Here is a 16,705-nt window from a genome sequence, read left to right as displayed (position 1 = left end):
GAGCAGCGGGGGGGCATTTTCTTTAGGCTGGCCTCATCCTCACATTAGAAACTATTGATGTTATCTGTAGAAAAAACAAAACAAAAAATATAATAAATTCATTTATGTTACTTTTTTTTAAATTGAGACTAATGTAGAGTAACATTACAATAATTTGCAGATGTGCACTTAAAGTATTTATGCAAAGAAAAGAGGGACATTAATTAAAAAAAACATTTAAGCTGTACACATGAAGGAAATTAGAAAAAATGAGATAATAATAATAATAATAATAATAATAATAATAATAATAATAATAAAAACACATAAATAAAAAAGAATAACAAATTTATAATAATAATGCTATCATTTGTAGAAATAGTAAAAACGGACATATTATCATAAAAAAATTGCATGCAGATATACATTTTTACAAGATCAAGGTACTATTAAGCAGTGACAGGGGGATGTGTATAAGTAAGAGTTTTTTTCTTTATCAAGATAATCCTATTCAATTCAATTTAACTCTAGCAGTGTAATCTCTATGGAATAAACATTAGATTAAAAATGTATAAATGCAAACATTTTAGAGAATATTCTTCCATAGGCAGCAGATCAAATCCAGGACTACCTGGTCCCCTACCTTCTGAAATACCTCTGCCGCTGCAGAAAAGAAACAAATCAAACTGAATAAGATTCAGGTTATTCAAACCACTTTTACCTCGCCTGAGTTTTTTTTTTTTTTTCTCGAATCGCTCAGCGCTTTTTCACAAAAGAACTGTCCTTCTACATTAAAATGAGTGACCCTCCTCTGTCATATAAAGTTCTACAGCAGACCTATATTTTTGTTGATGCGGTTAGCGGTGCTTTAGGCAAAATGACAACTTGCTTTTTGACCAGAGCTGATGGCTTTTTTTCCCGTTTTTTGTTGAGACACAAGGGAAAAAAATTACTTCCATTTCAGTGCCCATTTGTTGCCCTTCCAGTGATGTGTGACCCTGTTTTATTTGATTTCATTTGTTCACTTTCATCACTGTTATTCACTTTGATTTACTAGAGTGGCCGTGAAGGGAAGTTAGACATGTATTTGAAATGGCACTGAGAAACCACTGTCATCAAGTACTTATGGAGTTACTTTTTTTAAACTCTTGGAAATAGAGATTCAGGGACATTTTTCAGCATATTATTGGATAGATGCTGGGTAACTGATTTAAAGTTTGCCTGAGTGAGTGACCCCTAATGATATTTATACTGCAAATAAATCCTTCTTCTCCTATGATTAATACATTAGTCATTAAAGTGGACATTCTCCTGTAATTCCATTTCCTTTCAAATGAAAATTGGAAGCAGAGTCCTGCCAAGTAATCAGCCTCTGTGACATTGTGATTAACAGCTGAGGTAGTCTGGGGGGCAGAGGGCAGGACAGCTGGCATGGTCCACTGACCCTCCAGCTAACAAGCACGAGGCATAATTAGTAATTTAAGTCACCTTATAGGTTCTGTCTGTGCCCTTCACACTAGGATCACTCTGGAAACAAGGTGGAATTGTAGCTCATGTTCCCTGACTGCTCATCAAGCAATTACTGACTGGCTCATCACCAAAGGAAAGGGGATTAGACATGGAGGTAAAGTCAACCAGGAGAGAAGGGCAAATATGAACCGGGTGTTGTTAAAAAAAAAAGGAAGGGGGGGGGGGCTGAATATCAGTGTCTCTATTTTTTTTTTTTTTTTGACAAGTTATATAGCTCTTATAGTCTGACTTTTCATCCCCCAAATTAATCCGCAGAGAGCTGTCATTTAATAATTACAAATCCCAGCGATAATTATGATAGCCACATTAATCCAGTTAGTTTAAAAAAATGGATGGCTGCTGTCACAATGTGGAAATATTCAGTTTAACCCTTTGAAACCTGAGCACATTGGTTTGATTCCTTTTGAAAACATGGAGAGAAGGCAAAGAGCAACTTACCAAGACATGGCCCAAAAATTTGCAAAAAAAAAAAGTAAAAATGTAACAAGATAATTACCTGAAAATTAGCAAAAATATATAATAAAATAAAGGCACAAAAAAAAAACAACCAAACAAAAATGAACTAAAAATATGCTGAAAAAACTGTAAGTATTTTATTATATGTTTTTTTCTATAATATATTTTAAATATACACTTATTGTCCCTATTTTTGGATAATTTTCTAGTAATCCCCCCCTTTTTCAAAACAAATTTTTGGATAATATTCTTATCACAATGTAAGTTTCGGCAAACCATGAATTTGTTACATTTGTATATTACGTAGCAAATACATTTCAACAACACTGTGTTTAACATGTGGTTACGTTTAGGCACAAAAACATGGTGGTAAGGAAAAGATAATGGTCTAGGAAACTATCATGTTTTCGCAAGAGAAACCTGGTTTTGGTGGCACAATTCCCTCTGTCTCCATAAAAAACAAACACTTGTCAGGGTGCTATCCCTGCAGAAAATGCAGCAATTTCTCGGTAAAAAAGAAATGCTTTATATGGTATTATGTCAACTGGAAACACAGCAATGTAAAAAAAAAAAAAAGACTGTGGCACTATATTGCCTGGAGCTGCACTGACATCTTGGTTAAGAAACAACCACTTTTCATGGCACTATGACAACTGGCAATGCAGTAGTATCTTGGTAAAAATTACACATTTTTATGGCACTTTCCTGGCAGGAATCAAGCAATGTTTCATTAAAAAAACAATTGATTTTCATGGCACTATTTTGGCTGGAAACACAGCAGTGTCTGTGTAAAAAACAACCGCTTTTGATGGCACTATCACGACTGGAAATGCAGCAATGTTTCTGCAAAATCACATGGTTTTGTGGCACTACTTTGGCTGAAAATGCAGCAACATCTGGGTAAAATAAACACTTTTTGTGCCACTATCCTGCCAGCAAACACAGCGACAGCCCTGTAAAAGACAGCTGCTATTTGTAGCATTATCCCAGCTGAAAACACAACAATATCTCCGTAAAAACAACCGGTTTTGTTGTTTGTAAACCTTTCAATGACAAATTCATTTGACATACTTTGTCACTTTTATTTGAAAGATACGAAACGGAACGTATCTGTAGTTTGCAGAAAAGTACAATGCCAACATTTTCTTCTGGTGACTGGGCTGAAATATATCAGCAACTTTTTGGCCTCTAAAGTTTGCCTTAGAAGAGAAGGTAATTTCCACTGGACAGTGACCCTAAACATATATCAAAGCTATACAATAGCTGTTTGAAGTACAAAGGAGTGCTGACCAGACTGTTTTTACCTCCACAGTCATTAGACCTCAAACACACCGAAAAGACATCACAAAGACAGCCTCTAAGATGCTCTATGAGAGCGCTGCAATAATATAGTTTTCTCAAATTCTGCAGTCATTTACAAAACACACCCAGTAATGATGCACTTTGACTTTCAGTAGATAGTGACTTTTTTGACCTAGAGTGTATTTATCAAGGAAGGCTGTCATCACATCTGAAATATTATGTGGCTGCAAAATGTATATTCTTTTTTTGTTACTATATAAAAGAAAGGAGTTTGTGCTGGAGGACTCTATTACATACAGTATATTATAACTAACAAATACTGACGCTGCTCTATTAATTTATCTTCTCTGCTCTTCCATCGAAAGTGGTTTCAGAAGAGTTTTATTTACGGTTGGCTTGTTGTACTTTTTACAGAAAACAAACACATCCCATCCATTATCTCCAAAAGTAGGCAGGGGGAATTTTCCTGGCAGAATGCATCGCTTGCAGAACATTTTTTCTGTGTTGGTGAAAAAAAGCATGAAGGTCCACAGACAGTGCACTGAGATGGATGAGCGGGTGATGTAAAATGACCAAAAAAATCACAGCTAGCGATGGAAATCAGAAATATTGGCTAGAAACGCCTATTGAAGTGTGACTGGTCTAAGAAGAAAACATTGTCTGGAATTTGCAGTGTTTCCGCTGGTCTGATAAAGACATCAGATCAGAGTAAGACATACAAAAATGCCTGCAAGAGATATTTAGTTTTTTTTAATAACTTAATTTTTAATTGTTAAGGGACAGAGCAGGCTAATGAACATCATGTATGAAAATAGAATATGTAAGCATGCTGGAGTTGGCAATAATGCTAATTTACTGGTAGTATCTAAACAGGAAGTTCTTATGCACTGTTTGTACGTAAACCTATGAAAAGCGAAGGTTGCGTTCAGGTGACAAATGCACCTACTGGAGTGAAAAAGGAAGCAGTATAAACAGTGAAAGACCGTGTACGGAGGCACGTTGGGTGGCCTATTGGTCAAACAAACACAGGACTTTCCCTCAGGAGACAAGCTCTGTTGTCACATGTGGAACCAAGTCAACTTTTTTTTTTCGATCATTTTTGGGGCTTTTTTGGACTTTTATCAGAGAGGACACCTATACCGTGATTTCTGGAAAATACAAACCATTGTATAAAGATACTTTGAATAAAAACAGACAAAAATAGAAGCATTACCCATTGGTGACGGTGGCGGCTGCCAAAATCGTGCTTGTTTGTTTAGCGAGGTTCTGGAGCACCATTCATCATCAACAGCTGCCTGAGTAGTTTCTTCCAGCTGGTCCAGGTCATTTTGGCTCCCTAAGTAAGAAGTAAAAATATACAGATACAATAGTAATTTAGCTTAAATAAATCTGCCCTACTTGAACCTTTCACAAGTACAAAAGTGAAGTTCACAGCAAATTATTGTGGGGAAAAAGTTTACATAGTGGGTTTAAAGATCTAATAACAAATAAATACATATGCAGCCGTAACCTTTAAGAGTCGCTATTTTGATTCTCAATAAGGATACGAAAACAAGGATTTTTGCAGTGACAGCCAGGATACCTTAAAATTCATCATTTTAAGTGACAAGTAAGCAACCATTTTACCAGTTAACCCTGTGGTGCTCTAACCTCTTCTAACCAGTAGGGTAATCCCAGAGGGTGTTGGTTTCATTTTAATGATTGGGGGGCACATTTGAGACGCTGGGTTTGGGTGTCCTCCACTAGAAAATTTCAAATATCAGACACTTAATATCCATTTTGTGCGTCAAGTTACGGTGTAAATGTCTTTAATATTGTCAAACTTAAAAGTCCTCTGCTACTTGCATGTTTTTATTGGGGCAAAAATGCACATGTTCTAAATATTTAGCAGGTCATGTACCCTGTGTCCCCCTGAAATCTACACCTATGACAATTTCTGTTGTTATCAAGGGTGAATTGCGTTACTGAATTAATTCAGGAACATCATTGTTATGTGAGCAAAATAAATACCCCAAAAAGGAAAGCCCCATTTCTATTTAGCAAACAACCATCTATCCCCAGTGGATAGAGTGTCATCATCGGCAGACCGGTCTTGTCACTGATGCAGAGGGACACATGACCCCCAACGCCCCCATCTCAGACCACGCTGATCCGACTGTACCAGATGGGAGTGACTTTTCCCCCGCCCCTCTCTCCAGGCCCTGTCACTGACAGCTGCAGGGACAAAGCGGCAGGGAGAGCGGGGGCAGGCTGGTCACCCGGCGGTACACACAGACGCGGGGAGATGAGCCACCAGAGAAGGGAGTAAGACTGTGACCCCTACTGTTTATCTCCGTCACCCGCCTCCTCCCTGTTCCTTACTCCACGCTCCATAAACGATTTGAATGTGTAGGTGCTGGAAGTGCTGGAGGTGCCGGGACGTCTGCCCGACCCCGGGCTGTCCAAAGGTCGCCTCTGCGGCCTTCTACCCCTCGCCAAGGTTGTGAAGTCACGCTCAGACCCTTGGAGACATTTTCGTTCTATTTCACTCTCTTTTGCTCTCATTTTCTCCCTCAGCCTCACGGTAGCACATGTACAATACCAAGCTGTGGATAAGGTCGAACTCCTGCTGGCACTCGAGCAGGGGAGTTGTGGACTCAGAGTTGCCCGTGCTGTGAAAAGGCAGCAGAAGTAATTTCAGCTCCGAGCTTAATAACATTTCGGCTCCTTCAAGTCATTTTTCATTCGCTCCCCCATTCTGATAAATATTAACAAATGAATCAGAGTTAATGCTTTAAATTAAGTGTCTGTGGCCAGTCATCATTAATAAGTTCTATGGGGCTCCTCTCTTGCAAGCTCATTACAGTATTGTTCATAATTTATTACTGTTGACTCCCTAATGGCTTCTTAAAGGACTATTACAGAAAGCCCTTGCTATTTTTTCTATAATAGCCACAAGTCAATCTACTTAAGAGGCTGGACGGCCAAAATAACATATTCTTAGAAGTCCATTTAGGGCTCAGTTCCTGTAAGGAGAAAGATAAAATACCAGTAAAAGCACAATAGCTGGACTTGATACAATATGCAGCACACACATGCATGCAAGACAAAGAGAGAGAGAGGTGAAGGAGAACACTGGCAGCGTGGATATACCCTGAAATCTAATGGGTTTTAAAGATGTCCCGTATAATGCATCTTTTCATTAGTGCTGACTGTTTTAATGCACTGTTCATACTTCAAGAAAATTAATAAAAATTAATGCACCAAAAATTAAATATATGTAATCGGGAAGAATACAATCACGTGACCAGTTGTTGACGGGAGTAAAGAAGGAAGTAACTAAGTATAAAGAGTGAAGTAGTACATTTGACAGGACTCTCTATTGAACTTAACATAACGACATCCAACCTGATTTTTTCCTAAACCTTACATATGTAACTTTACTTTCCAAGACCTAACTTTTGGAACTTTATTTAAACCTAATCTACATAATGTTAGGTACCTAATGTTTCGTTAAGTTAGTAACGTGACAACATCCAACCATGTTTGTTAAACCTGATTTATGTAACTTTACCAACCTATGTAACTTTATATACGTAACATTAAGTGTATAACTTTATGTTGTAACATGACGATGCCCAACCACTTCTCTTTTTCTAAACCTAATATACGCAACTTTACTTAAAACTAACCTATGTAATTTTATATTAAATATGTGAATCTGCATTAAGTAACCTCTGTAACTTCATTATCCTAAACCCAACATACTTAAAATTACTTACCCAGCCTATGTAATATGTAATATAATGTATGTAATTTTATGTTAAGTACGTAACTTAAGGTAAGTGCGTATTGTAATGACACCTAGCCATGGATCTTTTCTGAAATCCAACCTAAACAACTTTACTTTCCTAAAACTAAATTTACTAAATTTACTTAAACCTATTCTACAATTTTAAGTACGTAGGTTGTAAGTTCGTAACATGACTATGCCTAACCATGTTTTTTTACATGATATTTTAATTAGGTAACATGAGGATTCCAAGCCACTTCTCTTTTCCCTAATCCGACCTACGTAACTTAAACCTAACCTATGCAATTTTATATTAGATATGTAACTTTATGTAAAGTGTGAAACTTTACGTTTAGTACACATTTTATACCTAAACTAACTTAACTTAACTCTAGCCTATGTAAATGTATGTATGTATGTATGTATGTCAAATACGTAACTTTATGTTAAGTATCTAATTTTATTTTAAGTACATATTCTGACCCCCCCAACCGTGTTTCCTAAACCTAAACTATGCATCTTTACTATCCTAAATCTATAACTTTACTGAGTGATAGTTGTGGATTTTTGAGGTGGGGCTGTATGAGATACTTATCCATAGTTAGTGTATTACATCCAGTAGCTGGCGGTCGACACGCTCCCGGTTTGCAGAAACAGACAGGGTGCGCAGCATTATCGTTCTGTATCGAGGGGTTGACATCAAAATGTGTTTTGGCCACTTTAAAAGAGGCTTACCATCTAAGTGGATGCTGTATGTGTTTTCAACATGATGTTTTGTTTCAATCAGATCGCATAACAGCTGCTAAGAGCACTTTCTGACCCACACAACTGAGCAGCGGCGGACGAGAAATGTAGTGCCACGGGAAAAGGTGAGGTGCACATCCCGTCTGTTTCTGCAAACCATGAGCATGCCAACCGCCTGCTGCTATAATAAAAAAAATGCTGTAATACACTGACTACACATAAGTATCTCATACAGCCTCACTTCAAAAATCCACAACTATTGCTTTAAACCCAACCTATTTCATTTTACAATAAATATATAATTTTACCTTGAGTACGTTACTTTGCATTCAGTAGTTTGTCCTTGGTACTTGTCCAACCATGATACTTTTAGTAAACCAAAAACTTTTGACTTTTTGATATTATACAAACCATTGAATGTGCATGGTATCATACAAGCCGTTGGATTAGATTTTGTTGATTAATACTCTAATACTGTGTTTTGGAATGCAGTCCAAATAATTCCTATTAGTACAGTTACACAACCACAAAAAAAACTTTAAAAAAAAAGCTATTTTTTTCTTTTCCAACTGTAATATGTAGTCCATATAACTACAGCATCTTGAGGCCAAATTGCAGCAAAGGTTCAGTAAAAACCTGAACTTCAAGATGAATGTACAGCCAAAAAATCACTCATATCAGAATATGAATTATTATCTTTAAAATAAATTATTGAGGCAAGAACCTGTAGTCCTGCTTTCAAAGAAGAGTCCGATTCATCATCCTGGATGTTTCAAAGTGGGATTATAAAGAAATGCTGCGAAGAAAATCCAGTCTGTCCTGCTTCAGCAATCTCTGTCAACCTAAGAGAAAAACTAGATCAAGCAGAGTAGCGAAGGTGAACGTTTGTCCTTGCCTTCCCTGTCAGTGAGAGAGGATGCCTTAGATAATGAGAGGGGATAAATGGTCTTATTGGAGCCAACCCCAAACTGAACAAATGACTGTTCAGTTTGTTTGCAGAGGGCTTTTTACATAATAAAGCAAAGAGAAGAGATGCGTGCTCCATTTGTGGATTAGGTAGTGTCTGATTTATATTACATATTATTACTCATCCTTGTGATGTCTTTTCAAAATACCCCAAACATTTATCTGTTAAACTTATTTATATATACATTACAGTTGAAAGATGGAAACATTACATCTCCAAGTCTTACGATTTTCATGGTTTTCAGATAAAATGGAAGCTGTTGTGCTTCACTGTTGACTGAGTCGACAGCCATGCAGGCATTTCTATGAGACTGTACTGAGACTGCAGAACGCTGCTTGGAGGTACTTTCTTATGTCATGCTAATATGCTCACAGTTACAACACTAACATGTTTATGTTTTGCATCGTTAATGTTTATCCTGTTCACCATATAAGCTTAAAGTTCCAGTGTGTAAGACTTAATGACATGTTGCGGTGAGGTTGCAGAACTGAAACTTCTTTAATGTGCCAAGCGTGTAGGAGAACTGCGGTGGCCGACACAAACATGCATACATGCAATAATGAAAGAATGCAAAAATGCAAAAATGCAAAAATGCAAAAATGCAAAAATGCAATAAAGCAAATGGCTCTATTCAGAGCCAGTGTTTGATTTGTTGGTGGAAGAGGGCTCACTCTGTATGTTAATATAAAAGGCTCATTCTAAGATTAAAAAAACAACAACAAAAAACCCACACAAGCAGGACCTGAGTCAATAGAATTCATTCTGAATGTTTGTACAAAATTTCCTAGAAGCTCATCCAGCGATTGCTGAGATATTTCAGTCTGGATCAAAGCGGTTGACCAACTAACAAAAAGCATTGCCTTTTAAAGAGAGGCAAGTCCCCCCCCCCTCTGGTTTCCTCTATACAGTTTATGTCAATGTAAAATTATGTGGTCCTGTTTGAATTGTGCCACATACAGTATGTCTGTCAATTTAAAAGATGATTTCACATGTCGCAAAAGTCGCAGTTTGACTTGTGGCACCATTTAGTTTCATTTTCTAATTACATACTTTAATAGTGCAATACTTCAACAATTTTACAACAAATCATACATTTGTTGACTTGCAAAATTATCTTCTAAATTGGTAAACATCATATTTGTAATGCAAACCAGATTTAAAAAATTAGTTGTCTCTTGCTCATAATGACAGTACATAGTTTCTCTGAAATATCCTAAAGTGGTCCACTAGAAGGGAAGGGACTTTGCCTTTCTATGCCAAAAAAAATAAACCTCTTGGACTTGTAAACACCTTTCAAAATCTGTTGAATTATGTAAAAAAAAGCAACACTGTAAAGCTCAAAACAAGGATTTTTGAAATTTTGGAGACAAAGTTTCTAGCCACCAGCAGCAATATGTATATTAATCCAATATTCCAAAGAATCTCAATTTACTGTAAGACATTGCAGCCTTGCAGTGACATGTCTGGGTGTGATGAGTGTCTTGTTTTCCATCTATTCAGATATCCAACCTAACGCTCAATCAATCATTCTCATGGATCTCTACAGTTGTTGCCAAGAGGCAGGAAAAATGTTTAGGGCAGAGAAAAAAAACTGCAGCAGTCAGCAGGACCCATAAAATCCCATAACATATTACGTTAAAATGCACAATGAAGCAGAAGAAACCTATAGATTACAGTTAGCCAACACAGTTTTCATTTTTCACGCAGCTGTTTGTTACAGACCCACTGTGAAACCACAAACCGTTGTTAAGCTCTAATGCATCAGAACGGGGGCACGTCAATATATTATCTGGAAATGCTCCAGGATGTTGTTATTTATAATTGACCAATTTTTGCCCACACCTTTCCATTAGGTAGGCTAAACAAAGAGTGGAGGCTACAGTGTTATAGAGGGGTGCAATAGATCTAAGACAGACACAGCGAGCCTCAGAGTGTGACAACATAACTGATGAGCAGCAAGCTTGTGCACACAGACTAGTTTGTCATGAGTGACATCTTCATTTTGCCATCAATTCCTTAAAGAATAACGGTGATGTCCTTAACTTAGACATTTGAAGCGCTGCTCAAGCATGCCAGCTCATAGCAGATTCCACTGCGTACTCTTTCCTGTAAGCTTCAGGCCTGAATTAGAAAATGACTCCACGTGGGCGTCTCAGGGGAGGGGGGCCAGATACACAGTTCTGTCTTTGTTTAGAGACTTCCCATCCACGTTATGACTTTACATTATTATTTTCATCTATCTCACAGCCGGGGAAGGGACTGTGATTGAATCCAAATCAATCTGTCCGATGGCCGCGCTAGAAAAGCCAATTGCATTTTAGCAGCACACAGAGGAGCGCTGCATTCACTCACCAGGCAAATCAGACGCCTTGAGGAGATTATAAATTGGAGAGAGCAATTGAGTCTGGAGCAAGATTTCCATTCAATTCCAGTTTAATTAGATCTCCAGCCTCTAATTGACTTTCTAATTTTTCAATTAGCAATCAACTTTTTTTTTTCTGAGACCACATCACATTCAGACTCACTAATCTGCTTGAGAAGAGACAGCAGTAACTGTAATGAGTGAAAGAGGAAAAAACATTCAGGAATCCTTTAGAAATGTTTCAGTGTGTGATCTTTGGGGTAATTATCAGTCTCTGTGACAGGATGACATGATTTATTAAATATACGTCTTACAGTGCGATGGGCCTTGCAGCACCAGCCAGCCATACACACATCAGTCATGAACTCCCCTCCGCTGCTTGAATGCTTTGCTTATTGTGGTGTAAACACTGGCTCTCAATTAGCATCTCAGAAGTCATTAACACATGCTAATTAACCCATGATTATGGAACATAAAGATTTCAATCAACACCAGCTTTACGAGTAAGACTATAAATTTGGCCAATTTTGCAGCATCTGTTGGAAACCCTTTTGAATTTACAATTCATGGAATCCAGTGATTCCTGTAGGAGCCTGTTGTACTTTCCAACGTTGAGATAAATGGGACTGCTGCGGAGCACAAACTGTACTAAATAAAGGATGCGGCTACTGTGACGTCACCAGGCACCCAAGAAAGCAGCTTAGCCTCACTTGCAATTTTTTTCATTGGCCACTTGCGGTATTGCAGCTTTAAAGTCCCCCATTTAGTCAAAAAATAAGCAATAAATTCAAAATATGTCACACCTGTTCCATTTTAAACTGAGAAAATAACTGTGCACTATTTCAATTTTTGTGTCTGTGTTTCACCAAACTAAGACTGCATTAACTGCCGTGTTACCTCTTTGTAAAACACACCTCACTGAAACTCAACAGAAGCAAAATAAAACTCACCAAAATCATCTTAGTTGGTCATTTAGTTAGTCAGTCCACTTCAGTGCTTTGCACATGACATGTCCCGTAGTCTGACAACATCTTTACTATCTGGAATGGATCTGAAAGAAAAAATAGATAAACAAAATAAACTTGCAATTATTCGAGTTAGATATGAAAATATGCTGTTTTCTTTTCCTGAGGTCTCTCTCTGCCGTCACATACTGGTTGTTTACAGTCTTGTAATGTTATCCCCAACACTCAAAGTCGATATGTTTGCCAGCTCAATGACCTGATCCACCAATTCAGATAAACATATGATGGTGCATGCTGTACATGATATACAATACATCCTCAGTACAACCTCTCCATTTGAGTTTAAGAGTGTCTGTATTTTTGATGGTATTAAAATAATTTTAACATGGGGGTCCATGTGGATGAAGGCGCATTTGGAGCCTCAAGTGGTCAAGTTGCCGAGTTGGCTTCATTTTCAGGCCCAGAGGGTTACTGCTTAATGCTGAGTTAAAGTTAGACCTCAGCTGTGTAAAGGCCTCCACCTAGGCCAGAAAAGCCACCTCCAGAAAGACCAGCTGGAGCAGGGCACCTCCTAAGGGACTGGAGGGCCAATTACACCACATAATAATTCATGGCAAGCCGGTAATGAAGTCCCCATCCTCATCAACTTCAATTAGAAAGAATGGATCCCTGAAAAGGGAAAAAAATGAGGAGGGAGGGGAAGAGAAACAGAGGAAATGGAAGTGGATAAAGAGCACAAAGATATTTAGGATGATTGTGGAGAGAATTCTCTGTCCCCTCTCAGGATGCTCATATGGGTTTTCCATTATAGATCGTAATTGATGTTTTCTTGAAAGATTAACTTGGAACGCAGTTGTGACAGCAGTAACAGCTAATTTTTTTGGTAATGGTGACAAAAAGGAATGATGTAGAGAACAGGGAGAGCGTGTTACCACCAGTAATTCTGTGTCGAGGTCCTAGCAAAAACATTATTTGTGTCAAACCAAAAGAATTTCTCTTATTAGCTGTGGGAAGTGTTACTGGTCCAGAGGGTAATGAAGCCACAGTATAATCTGTCATCTGATGGGGTCTTGCTGTCTCTTTGTGGCAAACCACCCACAGTGAGTAACAAATGCTTCACAACCCCCCACATCGTTGATCTGATGGTAGCACTGAGGGAAGGACCCTCATTTAAATCGGGCTGAAGAATAATTTTAATTGGATTACTGAACAGTGGGATGATTCCAGTGCTGTTGACAAGAAAATTACAGACTTTGCGGTTTTCCTCTACTACATTCAAGGGCATACAAATGGATTATGATCTCACTGTGGACAAAAACTATGCTAATTCGGGGGCAGAAGTGGAGCCGGGATGTACGAGTCAAAAAGGAGGGAAGTAGATAAATCCCTCATTAGTCTGTTTGCATTTCGCCGGGCTGTGTTTGGAGAAGGCTTCAGCCTGTGGGGGATTGAGGCGTGAGGAGCACACACAGGTGGCGTGATCTCCTCGGGGAGTAGTGAGCTCTAAAATAACACTATTTAAATATTTTGGCTTGAATAGTAATGCCAATAATTATCCCAAAGTAACCATTAGGTCAGTCTAGCGAATCCTTGGGGACATTGCACCTATATGCTCACAACACTTCAATGCAGTTCTCTCTTAAAGATAGACTTCCACATCATTGTGATGATAATAGGAGTTACCTTCATGCATTGAGCTAATAACCACAGAACAAAGAATGGCCCTTCACTCTGCATACTTTTACTCTTGGTTTCCTACTTTCTTTCAGCTAAGCAATTGGTGCATTTCAATTCGCTTATTTCATTTCTTTGTCCTGCATCCTGCCCTTGACCTGGAAATTGATCTGGTCCTACATCATTACAGACATCTGATTTTTCTTAATGCTGCAACCAAGAGATGCAAGCAAGAAGAGGAATAAGAAAAAATGAAATAAGATGCACCTGCTATCACTGACGGCTGAGAGTACGCATGCCTTGAATGAAAAATGCAGTATAAAGATCTTCTAAAGTGATGAACTTTATATTAAAGGATTAAGCATCAAGGCATCGATCCACTCTAATCTGATTTTGGTGGTTGACAGTGTTTACGGTCAACTGCACATACAATGCTGTGGACTGGGTTGTTGTCAAGAAGCATATGCACAAAGAAACTGAATTTCCAAGTAGAAATAATATAAAACTCAACCAGTTCATCAAATACTTTCTCAATTTCAACGACTTAGATTTCCTTCTGGGGCCAATTTAGGGCCTGCTTCGTTTAGAGAGAGATATTGCATAGCATTATTCATATACAGTAATTATATTGGAGCGCCATAACATGACAGTAATATGGGAAGGAGTGATGGTGATGTGTCCCAGTCATATCATTCTCAACAAACATATTCCCAGTTGGTCTAGTTAGATGCAGGGAAATTGCCTCGAAATTGTTACCTCATTGCAAATAACAGTAATAAGGTGGTGGAGATGAATAACTGTAGTGGCACTAAAGGTTCTAACTGTAAACAAAGTCATATATTACAGTAATGTTACTATGTGGGATTGCCACACAAGCACTGAGAATGCCCAAACGGAGGTTATTAAAGGGTGAATGCTGTGTCTCTGCCTCTGCTTGGTCATTAGTGGGGAAACAATTATTTGCAGCATGGTGTCTATGTGTTGTATATTACATTTAATAGTTTTTTTTGTCATTGTTGATGTTTCTGTTTAAGTGGATAAATGCATTTTAAGTATTAGGTTCTTTTAAGAATGATTGTGCTATGAAAAGACAACAGACATAATGAACTGGCTAAAAAAACAAATAATGAGAATCCCCACATTAATGTAACTGACTTCAATTTTCAAGGTATCCTCATGCAGCGGTTCATATGATCTTACAAAAATGCACATACAACAATCTGTATATGTAATGAGTTAGCTCACTAAAAATGCCACTGTCACTTGACATACTTAATGTAACTTATGAAGGTTAGATTTAGGTAAGTAAAGTTACATAGGTTAGGTCAGGTTATGGAAAATTACCTAGGTTAGGTCTGGATTATCTTGGATAATCTTGCAGGCTTAGAATAAAGCTCTGTACTGAACATTAATTTAGGTAGGTAAAGTTCGAGGCAAGCAAAGTTATGGTTTGGAAGATAGATGAAAGAAAGTAAAGTTATGTAAGTTGGGTTTAGGATAAGAAACATGGTGAGGACTTTTTCATATACATACTTGACGTAAGATTAATGTTAGGTTTGAGCAAGTACGGTTCGAATTATATATCTAACGTATTAGAGCCCCAAACCAGTTGGGTTAGGTTTTGGAAAAGAATCATGGTTGGGTGTTGTTATGTTATACACTTAATGTAAAGTTAAATACTTAACATAAAGTCACATAGCTTAGGTCATAAATAAATAGAGTTACGTTAATTAGGTCAAGAAAAAGAAACATGGTTGGGCATCGTCACTTTAGGTTATGTAATTAAATTTAGGAAATTAAAGCTACATAGGTTCAGTTTAGGAAAGTAAAGTGATGTAGGTTAGATTTAGGGAAAAAAACACAGTTGGCTGTCGTCACAATGCAAAATTGGTTAATTTTAGAAAAAAAAAACATGGTCGGGTGTCATTACGTTATGTGTCAAATGTAAAGTTATGTACTTAAGGTACAGTTAGGTAGGTTAAATTTAGACAAGTATATTTACGTAGTTTAAGTTAAGGAAAAGAAACATGGTGACGATGTACCTTAAAATAACTTAAAATTAACTTGGTTTCACACGCTTCTGATCACCGATGTCCTGGGGGAAAGTCCTGTGTTTGCTTGACCCATCTACAACCTCAACCTGGATTTTCGCTTTTTATACGACTTCCTTCTTTACTCCTGTCAGCGCATTGTTCCTGTGATCTTCACCTTTCCTTTTGATGTGGGTTATATACAAATTCTGGTGCATTAATTTTTGTAGGTATATGTACAAAAAAAGCATGAGAACAACTTGTATTTTTAATTGTTCACTGACAAATTTGTTATCATCTGAAGTTTAACTGTGTTTAGAAAAAGGACTGTCAAGATAAGAGAGACGGCGTGAAAAAGACTGTGATATAAAAGTAACTACAGAATGCGGCTTTTCTATCCATTTCTGTGAAACAGTTATCTGTGCCATCAAAGAGGCAATTATCTTGACACAGAGCTGCATGGTCAATTTGCTGAATTCAGTCTTTGACTTTTACAGTCACTTTTACTTCAACTGCCACATACATCTCAAGTGCCATTGAGAGCTGAGGAGGTGCAATGAACATAACTACCTCCACAGTGTCAGACTGCAGCTCCTTTAATGTGCTGCTTAACTCTTTTGTAGCCTATAGAAACTGCTGATGCAGTGAACCCTGCAAATGCCAAAACGACCAAGCAGCCCTATTAAACATGAAACAGCATAGCTTTAATGAACATCCCCTCCTCCATGTCAATGACAACAGGGCGAGTGTAACGTTGCAACAACAGAAGTCCTAGTCCTTCTACAAAATTAGAATTTTCAGGAAAGAAACATTTAAGATTTGCCGCATAATAAGGACATCTACTGGTATGTTTCCTTTAACACTGAATGATAGATAAATCATGAAATCAAGGATGACAGGAATCCAGACTACGAGTCCAATATT

At 37.7% G+C, this 16,705-nt stretch overlaps 1 protein-coding gene across 1 annotated transcript in view; it reads left to right on the top strand.

Annotated features, from left to right (window-relative positions):
* The first annotated feature begins 5,382 nt into the window (after positions 1-5,382).
* Positions 5,383-16,705, top strand: part of LOC121946492 (transmembrane and death domain protein 1-like) — a 61,812-nt gene continuing 50,489 nt past the window's right edge. The window contains 3 exon segments of the mRNA XM_042491074.1: positions 5,383-5,424; positions 5,482-5,571; positions 5,660-5,746. Coding sequence (XP_042347008.1) covers positions 5,383-5,424; positions 5,482-5,571; positions 5,660-5,746 — 219 coding nt within the window.

This window comes from Plectropomus leopardus, chromosome 8, assembly GCF_008729295.1.
Source record: "Plectropomus leopardus isolate mb chromosome 8, YSFRI_Pleo_2.0, whole genome shotgun sequence".
Lineage (NCBI taxonomy): Eukaryota > Metazoa > Chordata > Actinopteri > Perciformes > Serranidae > Plectropomus > Plectropomus leopardus.
This window is presented reverse-complemented; position numbering and strand designations above follow the sequence as displayed.